The 14764-nt window shown below is 63.8% G+C and overlaps 1 protein-coding gene across 1 annotated transcript in view; it reads left to right on the top strand.

Annotated features, from left to right (window-relative positions):
- Hmcn2 (hemicentin 2) overlaps window positions 1-14764 on the top strand; it is a 104383-nt gene that overhangs the window by 51991 nt on the left and 37628 nt on the right. The window contains exons 40-57 of the mRNA XM_077108747.1: window positions 337-433; window positions 568-687; window positions 2209-2370; window positions 2866-3147; window positions 3789-3956; window positions 4997-5110; window positions 5792-5878; window positions 6662-6835; window positions 7801-7974; window positions 8096-8209; window positions 8669-8811; window positions 9161-9311; window positions 10458-10676; window positions 12192-12305; window positions 12535-12722; window positions 13059-13155; window positions 13970-14131; window positions 14271-14384. Of these exons, the coding sequence (XP_076964862.1) occupies window positions 337-433; window positions 568-687; window positions 2209-2370; window positions 2866-3147; window positions 3789-3956; window positions 4997-5110; window positions 5792-5878; window positions 6662-6835; window positions 7801-7974; window positions 8096-8209; window positions 8669-8811; window positions 9161-9311; window positions 10458-10676; window positions 12192-12305; window positions 12535-12722; window positions 13059-13155; window positions 13970-14131; window positions 14271-14384 (2680 nt within the window). The remainder of the gene's footprint in view (window positions 1-336; window positions 434-567; window positions 688-2208; window positions 2371-2865; window positions 3148-3788; window positions 3957-4996; window positions 5111-5791; window positions 5879-6661; window positions 6836-7800; window positions 7975-8095; window positions 8210-8668; window positions 8812-9160; window positions 9312-10457; window positions 10677-12191; window positions 12306-12534; window positions 12723-13058; window positions 13156-13969; window positions 14132-14270; window positions 14385-14764) is intronic.

The raw sequence follows: 14764 nt of genomic DNA, 5'->3' as shown, positions 1-14764 counted from the left end.
GCGCCCACCCCTGGACACCTTGGGACGTGGGTCACTCCCAGCCTTGAGCTCTGCCTCCCTTTATTCTTCAAGGCCACGACCCCTTCACCCTGCGGGGACCCCTGAGGGCAGCCCCCTTCATCCTCCACCCTCCAGAGTCTGAGCCCACCATGGCCCTGTCAGCCCACCCCACAGGCTCTGCCTTCCAGAAGCTTCCTCCTGTAGTGGGGGGGAGGCGCCTGGTGGGAGTCGGGGCTCAGGGAGGTTACGAGGCGTGTGTCTGAGGTCACATGGGCTGTCTGGTGGCGACCCCGTCCCTGAGCTCCCCCTCTGACCCCCGTGTCCATGCTGGCCCAGGTGGACAGAGCCGAGCCGTGGGACGCGGGCCGCTACACCTGTGAGGCTCTGAACCGGGCCGGCCGCTCGGAGAAGCACTTCAACCTGAACGTCTGGGGTGAGGGTCTGCAGGTGCCCCCCGCCCGCCAGGGCTGGCACCGGGGCCCAGGGAGGAGGGTCACCCGCTCTGCCCTCTGCGCCTCCCTGGCCCCCTCCGGTGCCACCCAGCTCACCCCTCTGTGCTCTGCCCAGTGGCTCCAGAGTTCCCCTCGAGCAAGCCCCGCACCCTGACCGTCAGCGAGGGCCACCCCGCCAGGCTGTCCTGCGAGTGCCAGGGCGTCCCCCACCCCAAGATCTCCTGGAAGAAGGACGGTAGGATGGCCGCCCTGCCCCCCCAGCCTGGTGGGGGTGGGGGTGTCACAGCCCTGGGAGGGGTCCTGGCCGTGGAGGTGCCGTTCCCCCAGAGTGACAGCTGCCTTCCACTGGGGACCCTCCCTGCCACCCTCCTGGGGCAGGGCCTCCCTGAGTGGTCACTCCTGTCACCTGCCTTAGTCCTGTTCTGGTCCTCCGTGAGCCTGTGGCTCTGTGGGGCTCTGTCTTGGCCGTTGCTGAATCCCGACTCGGTGCCTGGTGCAGTAAATCTTGGAGTTATCATATGTGCGGGCCCCTATTGGAGGCCTGGGGGTGCGGCCGCCTCACAGTGAGGCGGTCAGAGGACACACATAAAGTGAGTAAGTGACCCGCTGGCCTAGCTGGGGAGTAGAGACTGCCATGGAGGGGAAGGTGTACAGGTGGGATTTGCAGCAGCTTTAGTTCAGATGGCCAGAGACGTCTGACCAAGCAGCCTTGAAGGCGAGGGAGGAACTGAGGATATGGCAGGGAGAGGTATTCCAGACAGAGGTAATGGTCAGTGCAAAGGTCCTGGGGCAGGAGTGAGCCTGCATGCTTGCAGAGCAACGTAGGGGCCAGTGGGGCTAGAGCAGAGTCGGCAAGGGGGATAGTAGGCAGGACATGGTCACTAAAGTGACAGGGACTGAGCTTGAGGGTTTCTTTGGATCCTGGGTTTTGCTTTTGAGACGGGCCACCGCACAGCTCTGAACAGTCCCCGTTCTGACTGAAGCTCTGGCAGGGCCATCCTACCAGCCACGCTGGAAACAGGCCCTGGAGCCAGGCGGGCACTGCCAGTGGGGAGGCTGTGCCAGGCTCCAGGCTTGAGGTTCTGCCACCTGCACTCGGGGACCTGTGAGGTAGCTAGAGGAGACAGTCTGGGGCAGAGGTGGTGCTGTGGACTTCCTGCCCTGCTGGACAGGCAGTGCAGAGGGGAGGAGTCAGGGATGACGCTCAGGTTTGGGCCTCGCAGGGGACAGTGGAGCTGCCTTCGCCATGGAGGCTCCCGGGCAGTTGGTGGGGAGCCCCTGGGGCTGGGGAGTGGATCCTGAGGCAGCTGCCAGGTGCCAGCAAGATGTCCAGTGTCTGGCGCTCGAGGGCAGGTTCTGGTGGGGGTCAGCCTGGGAGCCGCTGAGGTCACCAGCAGGGACGGAGCAGGTGGGAGCGGTTCCCAGCCGGGACTGCGCCTCTGCTTGCTGTGGGGGGGGGGGGGGACCTGGCCCCCCTCCCTCCTCGGGCAGGCCCCTCATTCACAGTTAACCTGGACCCGCTGAGGGCCAGGCCCTGGGGCCCCTCAGTGACCCCAGGGGGGCGTGAGGCAGGGCCACCGTTCTGAGGGCCAGGCCAGGTGGGAGTCCCGTGGGATGTGGCAGGCTCCAGGGAGGGGCAGGGGTGTCACCAGGTGGACACTTGAGGGTGAGCCAGAGCTGGGACAGTGGTGGGAGGACACGCTCGGGGACGGGGTTCCGCAAGTGCCCTGGACCAGGCTCCTCTCCCTGCCCGCAGGTCGCCCCCTGCCCGGGGAGGGGCCTGGCCTGGGGCAGGCGTTGGCAGTGGGGAGGCTGCTGTACCTGGGGCCGGCCCTGCGGGCCCAGGCGGGGACCTACACCTGTGAGTGCCGCAACCCCGCAGGGAGCAGCAGCCAGGACCAGCAGCTGGAGGTGCTCGGTGAGCTACGCTGGCCGGCGGGCACCGGCGGGAGGCCCAGGGGCGGGCACCGGGCGGGAGGCCCCGCGGCCAGCACCTGCTCACCGCACAGCGTGCAGTGAGGGGCCCCAGGCCTGGAAAGTCACCCAAGGCTGCTCCGCAGCTGGGGAGAGACCCGGCCCTGGAGTGGTCCCAGGCCTGGCCAGTCCCCGGCTTTCCAAGTCCTAGGAAGCCCCAGGCGTCTGAGGAAGGAAGCCCACAGACCCTAAAGGGCTGTGCTGTGCCCTTGTTCCCAGGGGTAGACCTGCCAGGGTCCCCAGGGCGAGAGAGCTGGCAGCAGATATCTCCTCACCTTGTAGTAGAGATGGAAAGGGCCCAGAGAGGTGAGGTTAGCTGGCCAAGGCCACACAGCCAGGAGGACAGGAGAGAACACAGGCCCTCATGTCCCAGGTCAGGGCAGAAGCTGGGTGCCCCCGACCCAGCCGCTCTCCTCAACGTGCCTCCTCCCCACCCCAGTGCCCCCCCACATCGCTGGCCCCTGGGAGCCCCACACGCTGGTCCCCGTGGTGCAAGGCGGGGAGGCCAGCCTGGAGTGCAATGCCACGGGGAACCCCCCGCCCACGGTGACCTGGGAGAGGGACGGCCAGCCCCTGGGAGCTGAGCCTGGCCTACAGCTGCAGAACCAGGGCCACCGCCTGCACGTGGAGCAGGCCCGGGCTGCCCAGGCTGGACACTACAGCTGCGTGGCCGAGAACGTGGCGGGGAGGGCCGAGAGGAGGTTCACGCTGTCCGTGCTGGGTGAGGACCGGCAGCCGCGGAGGAGGGTGGGCTCCTTCCTGCCTCACTGTCCCCTGCTCTGCTCCTGGAGCTGGGGGCTGAGAGTCGGGACCTTCACACTGTGGTGGGGGCGGGGCCAGGGTGTGCCAGGCCGGGGGCTGCTGCAGCAGCTCATTCACCCTGTCAGTTTCTGAGCTCCTGCTGTATACACCAGGACAGAGGCGGGAGGGGTGGGCAGGGGTGGCTTAGGGAGGACTCCCTCTGGCCATGCCCCAGGCGTCCCCAGTTCCCCTGGCCAGCAGAGCGGGCTTCCTTTGCCAACAGACCCCTCCAGGCCGCAGTCTGCCGCCTCAGCCCAGGGGGTGGATTCGGGAAGCCGGCTCAGCGGTGCAGTGCCCCAGGCCAGCAGCTCTGCGCCTTCCGGGCGCTGGACGGGGCTCTGTGCCGGCTCCTTGGGCCCTTGGACGCCCTCTGCAGGGCTGGGGAAACTGCCCAGAGCCCAGCCCGGCCACCACCAGCTCGCTTTGGTGGCCGTGGCTCAGACCCTGTCCCCTGCCCCTCCTCGCACCCTCAAGGGGGGCTGAGGGCTGCAGAGGCTCAGAGGGGGTGGGGAGGAGCGCAGGGCCCCGCCCGCGTCCTGAGCTCGGCCCCCTCTGGCCCAGTGCCCCCAGAGCTTGTGGGAGACCCGGACCTGCTGACCAACGTCACCACTGCCTTGCATGGCCCCTTGACGCTGCTCTGTGAAGCCACCGGGGTCCCGCCCCCAGCCGTCCGCTGGTTCCAAGAGGAGGAGCCCATCGAGCCCGGGGAGGACACCTACCTTTTGGCAGGTGAGGCATCAGCCAGAATTGTGACTGGTCACCCCCGGCCTCGGCCTCCACTCACTGCATGCCCATGACCTCCAACCCTGAGGCCAGGTGTGGTGCTCCAGGGGAAAAGTTCCAGTAGGTTTGGAAAAGGCTTCCTGGGGGCTGGGCTGTGGCTCAGGGCAGAGCGCTCGCCTGGCACACGTGAGGCCCTGGGTTCGATCCTCAGCCACATAAAATACAATAAAGATGGTGTGTCCGCCTAAAACTAGATACAAGGTTCTGCTCCCCTCCCCTCCCGGAGACTCCAGGGTCACATTTGCCTAGTAAAGGCTCTGATATGTCCTGCAGCGAGGAAGCATGTCATGTCCCACGATGACACAGAACGTCCTGCGGGCAGTGAGAAAGCTGTGGCGGTGCTGACACTGACTCTGAACACTCCGCCTCCTCACAGATAGGCTCGGGGGGCCCTCGCTGGCGGGCAGATGGAGGTTCTGAGGCCCACGAGGAGGCAGGGTCCCACCCAGATCTCTCAGGGACTTCAGGACCCGTCCACGGTTCGGTGCAGCCCATGTGGGATTGCAGTGCCTCCCCTGCGCATGGCACACTGTGCAGATAGGACCTGACCTGGGCCCAGCAGGAAGGAGCCTGGCCATCCGTTAGTGATGTCTGCCCAGGTGCAGGAGCGGGGCGGGTGCCCAGGACACCAGACAACGCCATCGCTGTGGCTCCCTAGGAGAAGGTCTCTGTGCTGACAGAATAAAGTGGGTCTCAAGTGGACCAGGACTACACAGCCCGTTTCCGCCCCTTTGGCCCCAGCCAGAGCCAGTGTTGAGCAGGCGAGGGAGCCCTCTTGCAGGACAGGGTGCTTGAGCCTGCTCTGGAGCATGTCTGATATCCAGGCGGCTCCATGCCGGCTTCCCTCCCGCCTGGGGCACGGGCTGGGCTCTGGGCAGTTCCCCAGCCCTGCGGAGGCCTGGGCCCTCATCACAGTGCCTGCGTGGCCCCCTGGGGCGGGCAGGAGGCAGCGCAGAGCCGTGCCGAGCCGCAGCCTCCCTCCCCAGGTGGCTGGATGCTGAGGAGGACCCAGGCACAGGAACGGGACCGAGGCCTCTACTCCTGCCTGGCGAACAATGAGGCTGGGGAGGCGCGGAGGAACTTCAGCGTGGAGGTGCTGGGTACGCAGCAGCCCTACCCTCCTTCCTGGGGGCTCCCGGGGCGGGCAGGGGGAGGGAGAGGTTGTTCGGAGCTGGGGTGCACCACTGTGGCAGAGCACCTGCCTTGCAGGCTGGAGGCCCTGGGCTGCCCCCACCCTGCAAGACAGATAAAAGCCTCCTTCTGAGGCTGCCACGGCACATCCCAGCAACGAACCCCAAGTGGAAGGGGGCGTGTGTTCTCCACCCTGCCCTCGCTGCCTTCTCTGGTCAGGGCCTGTGACAGAGGCTCTGGGACGTGCTTCAGGCAGCAGCAATGTGTATTAGACTCCCTGCCCAGACGTGAGGGGATAGGGAAACTAGAGGAGAGCCTGGGCTCTGCATAGTAAAGGTTCTGATAAGTCCTGCAGTGAGGAGCCTTCTCTTGGCAGTAACCGGTTTGGCAATGCTGACGTCAGCGCTTTCTTTGAATACTCGGCCTTTGTGATGGTTTTCACTGGCGAACAAATGGAGATTCTGAGGCCCAAGAGGCCAGTCAGGACCCACTGGGGCCCAGACTCAGTGACCTGTCCATCATTCCATGCAGTCCAGGTGGGACTGCGAATTCCCAGCCATGGCCCCGGGGTCTCGGCCTCCACTTCTGAGCTTCTGCGGCCGGAGTGGGCCAGCCCTGTCTGTAGCTCGCTGTCTCCCTGCTCCTGCCAGTTCCTCCCAGCATTGAGAACGAGGACCTGGAGGAGGTGATCAGGGTCACCGAGGGACAGACAGCCCAGCTGACCTGCAATGCCACGGGTAAGGCTGTGCCATGTGGTAGGCAGGAGGCGGGTGGGCCTTGGAAGGGAGGGTCCTGGGGATGGAACCCGCCACCCAGCCCTGCTGCCTTCACTCGGTCCCTCTGCACCTTGGCCCCGGTGCCACGCCCCTGCCCCTCTGCACTCACTGACTCTGCCCTGTGTGCCCCACCCCGTACCTGACTACTGATCTCAGCCTCCAGGACCCTCCATGGGAGTCCACGGCTGGCCCTGCGCACCCAGCAGAATGCCTCCTTAGGCCCCCACAGAGCCAGGGCCTCCCTGCCTCAGCAGCCACCACAGGAGACCATAGTGGCCTTGTGACATTTGAGCTCCTTGGGGACCCCACTCCTTGTCACCGTGGTTTCCCCAGTGCCTGGAAGAGTAGGCTCCCATTAGTGCCTACGGACTCAGGGACGGATGGGTGGGTGGGTGGGTGGATAGGCAGGTAGGTGGGTAGGAAGGCGGATGGTGGATGGGTGGGTGGGCAGGCAGCAGGTGAGTGGATGGAGGGATGGATGAAGGGAGGAATGAAGGAATAACTTGCCCTTCCAACATGCCCAACTGTACCAGGCCATCCCTCCCACTCCTGGGTAGGAAAAGGGAGCCAGTCCTGGAGGAAGGGCTCCGGCCAGGCCTGGTGTCTGCTGGTTTCTTGCTGCTTCTTGGCCTGTAGACCTGGGCGAGAATTGTGTCCCTTGCCCGATCCGGAAGCATCCTCTGACCCCTGAGGCCACCCTGGTCAGATCTTGCTGAATGGTCCCGATCTCTGCCCTGCATGCAGGCCACCCCCCACCCAAGGTCACATGGTTCAAAGACGGCCGGCCGCTGGCTGGTGGAGACGATGCAGCCCTCCTGCAGATCCCTCAGGCCAGCTTGTCCAGTGCCGGCCACTACTCTTGCGTGGCAGCCAACAGCATTGGGGAGAAGACCAAGCACGTCCAGCTTAGTGTCCTGGGTGAGCTCGGAGGCCCCTGGCCAGGGGGCGGTGGAGGGAGAGCTACACAGTGATAGTGGTTTGATGAGACACTGGCCATGAGCCATGCGCTCGGCTCAGTCCTTACAACCACGCTGGAGGGGAAAGGTGTCGTCCCACGTCCCAGATGAAGCTCTGGGCTCAGGCCAGGGTCTGGCCGGTGCGCTCACAGCCAGGCCATCCGTCCCCCAAGGGCAGTGAGCACCCGTCGTCTTGTTAGGCTGGAGGGGAGACTCAACCAAGAGTCGGGCCTTGGCTCCCTTGAAAAATCTGCTTCTGGGTGGAAGGAAGCCCCTGGGGCTCAAGGAGGGAATTCACGGCCGTGCAGGGGCGCTCCCACCCTCTCCCTGGCTCTGGGAGGGGCCCAGACTGAGAAAGTGGGGTCACTTAGTAGGCACTCTAGGGGCGCAGTCGGTGCGCGGCGAGGGGTGTGGTTACCAACCTGTCCTGCTTCCCGCCCTGAATGATCCCGCCACCAAGACTCCTGCCCTGCCCGCCCCTGCCCGCCAAGGGCCCGCCAAAGTCACTCCTCCCGTGGCCTGGCTCTGCCAAGGCTGCGTAGCAAGCCCAGAACCTCGGGGGGACGAGCAGCAGCCATTTTACCCCCAAAAATGAGCACCTCAGGTGGGCAGGGAAGAGCTTGCTGACCGGGCTCTGCTCCCTCCTCTATCATTTGTGCACCGTGTGCTTACATGAGGCGCTCCTGGGGACCCAGGCAGAAATGATCCCCTTCCCTGGTGGCCGCTCACTGCTGGAGAGTCTGGTGCTGGACACCAGGCCTGAACTGGACACCAGGCACTCCATATATGGCTCCTCTGAGCCTCAATGTCCCTTTGATATAGCGCAAATGACAGTGTCACCAAAGCCGAGAACCAGGATCCGAGGCCTCCCAGTTCTCGGGGCCACGGCTGGGGATCTGTGCTCACGGGTCCCTTCCCACCCCCCAGTGGCTCCCAGCATCCTGGGAGTGACGGAGGACAGTGCCGATGAAGAGGTGACCGTGGTCATCAACAACCCCATTTCCCTGATCTGCGAGGCGCTGGCCTTCCCTTCCCCCAACATCACCTGGATGAAGGACGGGGTCCCTTTTGAGGCCTCCAGGAACATCCAGCTGCTTCCAGGTACCACCCCCTGGGGAGCAGGGAGTGAGGGGACAGGTGACGGCTCACGAGGCTGGGTCAGAGGAAGGAGCCGTTGTGAGGTGTGGCTGCAGGGTGACCCTGGCTGCTGTCCCCTGAGCAGGTACCCACGGGCTGCAGATCTTGGATGCCCAGAAGGAGGACGCCGGTCAGTACACCTGTGTGGTTACCAATGAACTCGGGGAGGCCATGAAGAACTACCACGTGGAGGTCCTCAGTGAGTCTGGGACGCGGGGACACTGGCTAGGCAGCCAGAAGGCTGCCCACGAACCCAGGGCCCTGCCTGACACCCAGGGCACCTTCCTCTGATGGTCACCAGGCTGCTGTGGGGACCCGTGCTTCCCCACTGTGGCGCTGAGGACCCAGGAGGAGTGGGTAAGACCTGGGCCATGGGCAGTCCTGGCCTCCCCCGGCCACTTCTGCTGTGAGTGTAACCAGAGGCCCTGCAGCTTCAGACCTTCCAGAAGGACATCCGAAGCTGCCCCAGGAGTCCCCTGCCTTAGACCTGCCCTGTCCCGTAGCCATGGCAGGTGGCCCATGAGTGGGTCGACCCCAGGGTCCCTCTCCCTGGCCCCCCAGGAGCAGCACCCAAGGCCTGCTTCGGGGGCTGCCCCGGGACCAGGCTGAGCAGGGTGTCCCCCCAGGGCCACTCACTCCCTGCACACTGGCTTTTCAGTTCCCCCTTCCATCTCCAAAGACGACCCCCTGGGGGCGGTCAGCGTGAAGGAGGTGAAGGCCAAGGTGAACAGCACACTCACCCTGGAGTGCCAGTGCTGGGCCGCGCCCCCGCCCTCCATCAGCTGGTACAAGGACGGGCGGGTGAGTGGCCGGGCTGGGCAGGCCCTCACCAGGAGTCCCAGTGGCTCTGCTTGGAATCTTCCAGAAAAGAGCCCAGAAAACAGAGGGCCCCCGAGGTGGCCCGGGCACATGGACCCTGTCTATTTTGGTATAGACCCAGTTCCCGGTGGGTGGGGATGTCTCAGGAGCAGCGACCCTACTCCTCTTGCCCATTTCTTTCTTTTTCAATTTTTATTAATTTGGATCTGGTTTCACCAAATTGCAGGGTGTCCCCATCCGTCTGTGAGGTGTTTTACTAAGATGTAAGCACCCTTGTCTGGGTGCTCTCTGCCCCCCATCTCCCATCTCCGTAACCCCTTTGTCCCCGCAGCCTGTGGCCCCTGGGCAGCGCCTCCGTGTCCTAGGGGAGGGGCGGCTACTCCAGATCCAGCCCACTCAGGTCTCCGACTCCGGCCGATACCTGTGCGTGGCCACCAACGTGGCTGGGGAGGATGACCAGGACTTCAACGTGCTCATCCAGGGTGAGCGTGGCCCGCGGGGCAGGGGTGGGTGGTGGCCAGCAGGGTGAGGGACCTGTTGTTCCCCAGTACGACCCCTGGGGCAGCTGTCAGCATGGAGCACCAGCCCTTGGCAAGGGAGCCCACCAGGCACCGCCCCCATCCCAACAACCCCAGGCAGCAGGGCGCCACCCTGGCCCGCCACCGCTGGGGCACAAGGCTCCTGCCCCCCACAAAACACAGTCCAGGGCTCCTGCCCCACACAGAACTAAGGAGAGCTGGATTGGATCTGGTGAACCCCAACCTGGCCCAACCCCTGCAGATGCCCCTCACTTTATTAGGAAGCCCAGGGATCTGGTTCCAGCGTCCATGTTGAGAGTGAGCCTAGGGCCGCGAGTCGGCAACGCGGGAGCTGCTCACGGGCACTCACGGCCCTCGTGTTCTTTCCGCTTTTGTGAATGATGTTTTCCTTTGGGAAAAAAGTAAAGAGGAAGGGATGTAGGGAAGGAGAGAGGCAGGCAGGGAGGAGGGATCTGGGGAGGCTGGGAGGCAGGGAGGCTGGGAGACAGGGAGGCTGAGAGGCAGAGGAGCTGGGAGGCAGGGAAACTCAGAGGCAGGAAACTAGGGAGGCTGGTGGGCACGTGGGGCCGATGATGGGCCAGGTTTTGCTGTGATGCTTGGGCAGTGGCCTGGCAGGAGGAGCAACCCTGTTTCATCGCTGGCCCACCTGGCCCCTGGGCCCCACACCCTGTCTCCGTTGTTGACGGGCTGCATGACCTGGGCTGGCTGTGCCCTCCAAGCCTTAGTCTCATCATTTGCCAAATGAAAGTGACAAAACAGCTGACCTTGGGCCCCTTCTGGTCCTGAAATCTGATGGTCTGGGCCTCTGTGGTGGTTAAATGCTGGCTAAAGCTCAACATTGGCTTCCTGCCCTGGAGGGTACCTCTGCGTCACCAGGAGTCTTCAGGCCCCTTAGACACGAGCTCCTTAGGCCCCAGCACCACCCAGTGCCCAGCACAGAGTAGCTGCTCAGTAGCACCAGCCCAGGAGGGAGTGCATTTAGGAAAGACCTGACCCAAGGCGATTCTGACTCTGCGGCTGGCGGGACTCTCCGGGCAGAGGTGCAGTCCCCCTGCCTGTGTTTCCTAACGGCTTTGTCCCCCCACCCAGTGCCCCCCATGTTCCAGAAGGCAGGAGAGGCTGATGCACCCTTCGAGATCCTGTCCCACGAGGAGGAGGCCCTGGGTGGGGTGACGGAATACCGGGAGGTTGTGGAGAGCCACCCAGCCTACCTGTACTGCGACACCAATGCCATCCCGCCCCCCGAGCTCACCTGGTACAGGGAGGACCAGCCCCTCTCCGTCACGGATGGCGTCTCTGTGCTGCAAGGTAGGGCAGACCTCTGAGAGAAGCTGGGTGCTTGGGGCTCTCCTGTGAGCCACCTGCTGTGTGACCTGGAACGAGGTGTGTGGCCACTCGGGACCCTGGCTGCAGTTTGTAGCGGGCTGGCAGGGTCAGCCCTGGTCACTGTCTGCCGCAGGTTTTAGCACAGAGTTGCCACTCTAGGCCGTGCCCGCCTCTGGCCTCAGGATCCCGAGTGACCTGGGGTGATCAGCAGAGTGGCACCTCCCTCTTCTGTGGTCTGTTACCTCAGGTCTCAGCTGGGCTCAGCCCGCCACCTCGGGGAGGCCCTTGCCGGGTCACAACTCATGGGGATCACTTTTTCTTTTTACCGCCTCAGATATATGTTTATTTAAGGTCATTTAATTTTCAAATGAACTTTTTATTTTGTGATCACTTTTCTGGATGACTTTGCATTAAAAGTCCCAGGGGGTGGAACTGAGACCCATGGCTCCCTTGGACAGTCACCCGGCTCCCCTGGGTGGGCCAGGAGCCAGCTGGTGCCCGAGGGGCAGGGCCCTGTGGTCCATGGCAGGGGACACTGGACGAGTTCCCAGCTTAGCATGTGTGCTGTGTCCTGCTGGGTCTGGGTAGCAGTGAGCTGGTGGGCGCAGGTTCAGTTGCATGGCTGACCATGAGCAAGTCACACGAGGTTTGTACTTTGGCCCTTCAAAAGGAAGGCGGACTCCCCAGGCTCTGGGAAAGGCCATGCTTAGTCAAAGTCCCTGGTTCCTATTTGAAATCCCTGTAACAATCCCCTAACCTGCTACTGGCCTCTGACCTGGACACCAGCTCCAAATCCTAGTGCTCAGTGGGCTCAGTCACATTCTCATCCCTAATGCAGATCCTGGCCACAGGTCAATCCCAACTGTCAACTGAACCCAGGCCCAGCCACTGACCCTGCCTCTGGCCATTGACCTCCAACCCCAGCTCTGACCTCTGACCCTGGGTACTGACCCTAATCCTCAGCATGTCATGGTGGTGGTCATAAGATGATGACCTGAATTCTGATCCTGACCTCAAACTCAACTGACTTCAACCCAGGAGCTGCCTATCATTCCGGCCTCTGTCCCCTGGCACTCTATGGAGAGTGCTGGCTCTTGGTCACTCCACCTGCTGCAGACCCAGTGTCTGCCCGCCTTGCCTCCCGGGCATCTCCTGGGCCATTAACCTGCTGCCCATCCCCTGCCGTCCTTGGGAGGGGTTAGCTCTACACAGCCACAGACCTGAGCCTGGAGCGGCTACCCTCTTGCTGGCCGCTGCTGGGAGCCTGTCTTCCTGTCTAAGGTGGACGACGGCAGCCCCACAGCACCAGTGCCCTGGGGCCCGGCTCCCAGCAAGCCGTGAGCTGACCTCGGACCTGATTCTCTCCATTGCACAGATGAGGCGGGAGTGGGAACTGTCCTCAGCCCCCTCCAGAGGAGAGAGCTGCTTCCTCGCTCTCGCTCTCGCTCTTGGGTGGGGCGGGCAGCAAGCCCAGGCCTCTGCCCTGTGTCCCTGCAGGAGGCCGGATCCTGCAGATCCCCCTGGTGCGGGCTGAGGATGCCGGGAGGTACTCGTGCAAGGCCTCCAACGAGGTGGGCGAGGACTGGCTGCACTACGAGCTGCTGGTGCTGAGTGAGTGCAGGGGTGGGGGTGGGGGGCTGCAGGCTGGGGCCTCCCTCTGCAGGGCCAGGTCGCCCCAGCTTCCCAGGGGGCCTGAGCCAGGCAGAGCCGCTCACCCTCGGAGCTGTGGCCTCCTGGGAGGGCTTGGTGAGCAGGCCCAGGAGCCCCAGGGCTGCCCTCAGCCCCAGGCCCACCCCAGCCCAGGAGCCTGGCCGCTCCTCACCCTCTCTCCCCCACCCAGCCCCGCCTGTGATCTTGGGTGACACGGAGGAGCTGGTGGAGGAGGTGACCGTCAATGCCAGCAGCAGCGTCAGCCTCCAGTGCCCGGCCCTGGGCAACCCCCCGCCCACCCTCTCGTGGCTCCAGGACGGGCTGCCTTTCTCCCCAAGTCCACGGCTGCAGGTCCTAGAGGATGGACACGTGTTGCAGGTGGGCACAGGCCCCCCCCCCCGGGCTAAAGGTGTCACCTAGGATCCTAGGCTCCAGGGGGCACCCTCAGCCTCCAGGGTCCAGACAGGTGCAGCCCCCCGTAGCCGCCCACATCCAGTTTGCTACAGAGAAGGGCCCAACACCAACCTTGTGCCCCAGAAAGAGTGTCACACAAAGCCCCAGACGGAGGGGCCTCACAGGGTCCTCTGGTCTCCATGGGCCACTGCTGCTGCTATGGGGCAGCAGGGACAGGGCCTCACAGCAGCTTGAGGGCAGGGTGGGGAGGCCAAGGGGCCTCCAGCTCCCACCAGAGCCCCCTGCCTGTGGCACCTGCAGGTGTCTACGGCAGAGGTGGCCGACGCCGCCAGCTACATGTGTGTGGCCCAGAACCAGGCAGGCTCCGCGGAGAAGCTCTTCACCCTCAGGGTCCAAGGTGAGCCGCTGCACCGGTGGCCCTGCCAGTGCTTTGTCCCTCCCGCGGGGCCTCTGGGACCCGCTCTCAGAGTTCAGAGTCCAGGGATCCCAGCCTGACACCAGCTATGTCCTGAGCAGGGAGCGTGTGGAGCCTTCCCCAGATGGTCCTAGCAGCTGTCAGGCAGCCGGGGACGGCTCCTCCCGGCCCGACGGCCCCAGTTCTTTAGGTTTATGTTAGTTACAGGTGGACACAAGGTCTTTATTGTAGGATCCAACCCAGTGCCTCACACAGGGTAGGCGAGGTTCTACCTCTGAGCACAAACCCAGCCCCCTTACAGCACTATTTTTGAGCACCTACTGTATACCTGGCCTGGAGCTGAGTGCTCTCCTGGGCCCAGGCCTCCAGCTGAGCAGGGCTGAGCCTGGCTTTCACCTGTGGAAACACCTGGAGAGGCAGGCGGGGAGGGCGTGGGACTTCCTGCTGAGTCTGCTTTCTTCAGTCTACATTCTCCTGAGCTCAGATGCAGGGACAGCTGTGGCCTCAGGAGGGAAGGGGCAGTGCTGAGCACTCAAGGTCACAGACCCAAGGCTGAACAGGAATTTTGTCTCTGCCACTGACAGCTGTGTGGGCTTGGAAGAGTGACTGTCCCTCTCTGATCTCCAAGCCTCAGTGTGCTCGTGTGGACAGGAGCTAGGACCCACAGAGGTTCTGCACAGGGCTGCAGGAAACCCCAGGAGCTTGGTAGAGCCCTTGGTGTGTCACCTGCTGGCCCTCTGCCCCCATCCCTGTGCATTCTGATGTCTGTCTTTTATCCCGGTGGCCATGGGGACAGTCCCACCACGAATCACAAGCCAGAACTCGGAGCAGGTCACAACCATCCTCAACAGCAGCATCTCTCTCCCCTGTGAAGTCCACGCACACCCGAGCCCCGAGGTCACGTGGTACAAGGACGGCCAGGCCCTCTCCCTGGGGGAGGATGCTTTCCTCCTGCCTGGTGGGTAAACTGAGGCTTTGGGCCCAGCTCTGGGCTGTGGCGGCTGCTGTTCCAACCCAGGGCAGGGCTCTGAGGCTGGGAGGGGTCAGGGGTGGGGGACAGTCCCTAGGGGCTGGCGCCAGAACTGGCTCCTCTGCAGGCACCCACACGCTGCGGCTGGCGTGGGTCCAGCAGTCAGACTCAGGGACGTACCTGTGTGAAGCCCTCAACGCCGCCGGTCGCGACCAGAGAGCAGTGCAGCTGAGCGTGCTGGGTAGGCACTGCCCCGCGCAGCCTCTCCTGTGCCCCATCAGCCCTGGGAGCAGTGCAGCAGAGGGCAGCTGGCACTGTCTGCAGCTGGCCCCCCATCCTTCTAAAGGGAGAGAACCCAGGTGGCACGGTCTAGCATGGCGGTTAAGACCAAAGCCTTGGGAGTTGGATGCACTGGGGTTTGAAACTCAGCTGCTTGTTCACTTGCTCTGTGCCCTTGGGCAAACTGCTCCCCCTCTCTGAGCCCCAGAGTTCTCATGTGTAAAGTGACCGTTTTATGATGCACACGGCACTTAACCCAGCACGAGGCTCGTGGTGGGCTTCCATGATGTCAAGGTGGGGCGCCCTTCTCTGGTCTCAAGAGCTTCTTGGCATGGGGTTGTT

The sequence above is a fragment of the Callospermophilus lateralis genome, chromosome 2 (assembly GCF_048772815.1).
Source record: "Callospermophilus lateralis isolate mCalLat2 chromosome 2, mCalLat2.hap1, whole genome shotgun sequence".
In the NCBI taxonomy this organism is placed as follows: Eukaryota; Metazoa; Chordata; class Mammalia; order Rodentia; family Sciuridae; genus Callospermophilus; species Callospermophilus lateralis.
This window is presented reverse-complemented; position numbering and strand designations above follow the sequence as displayed.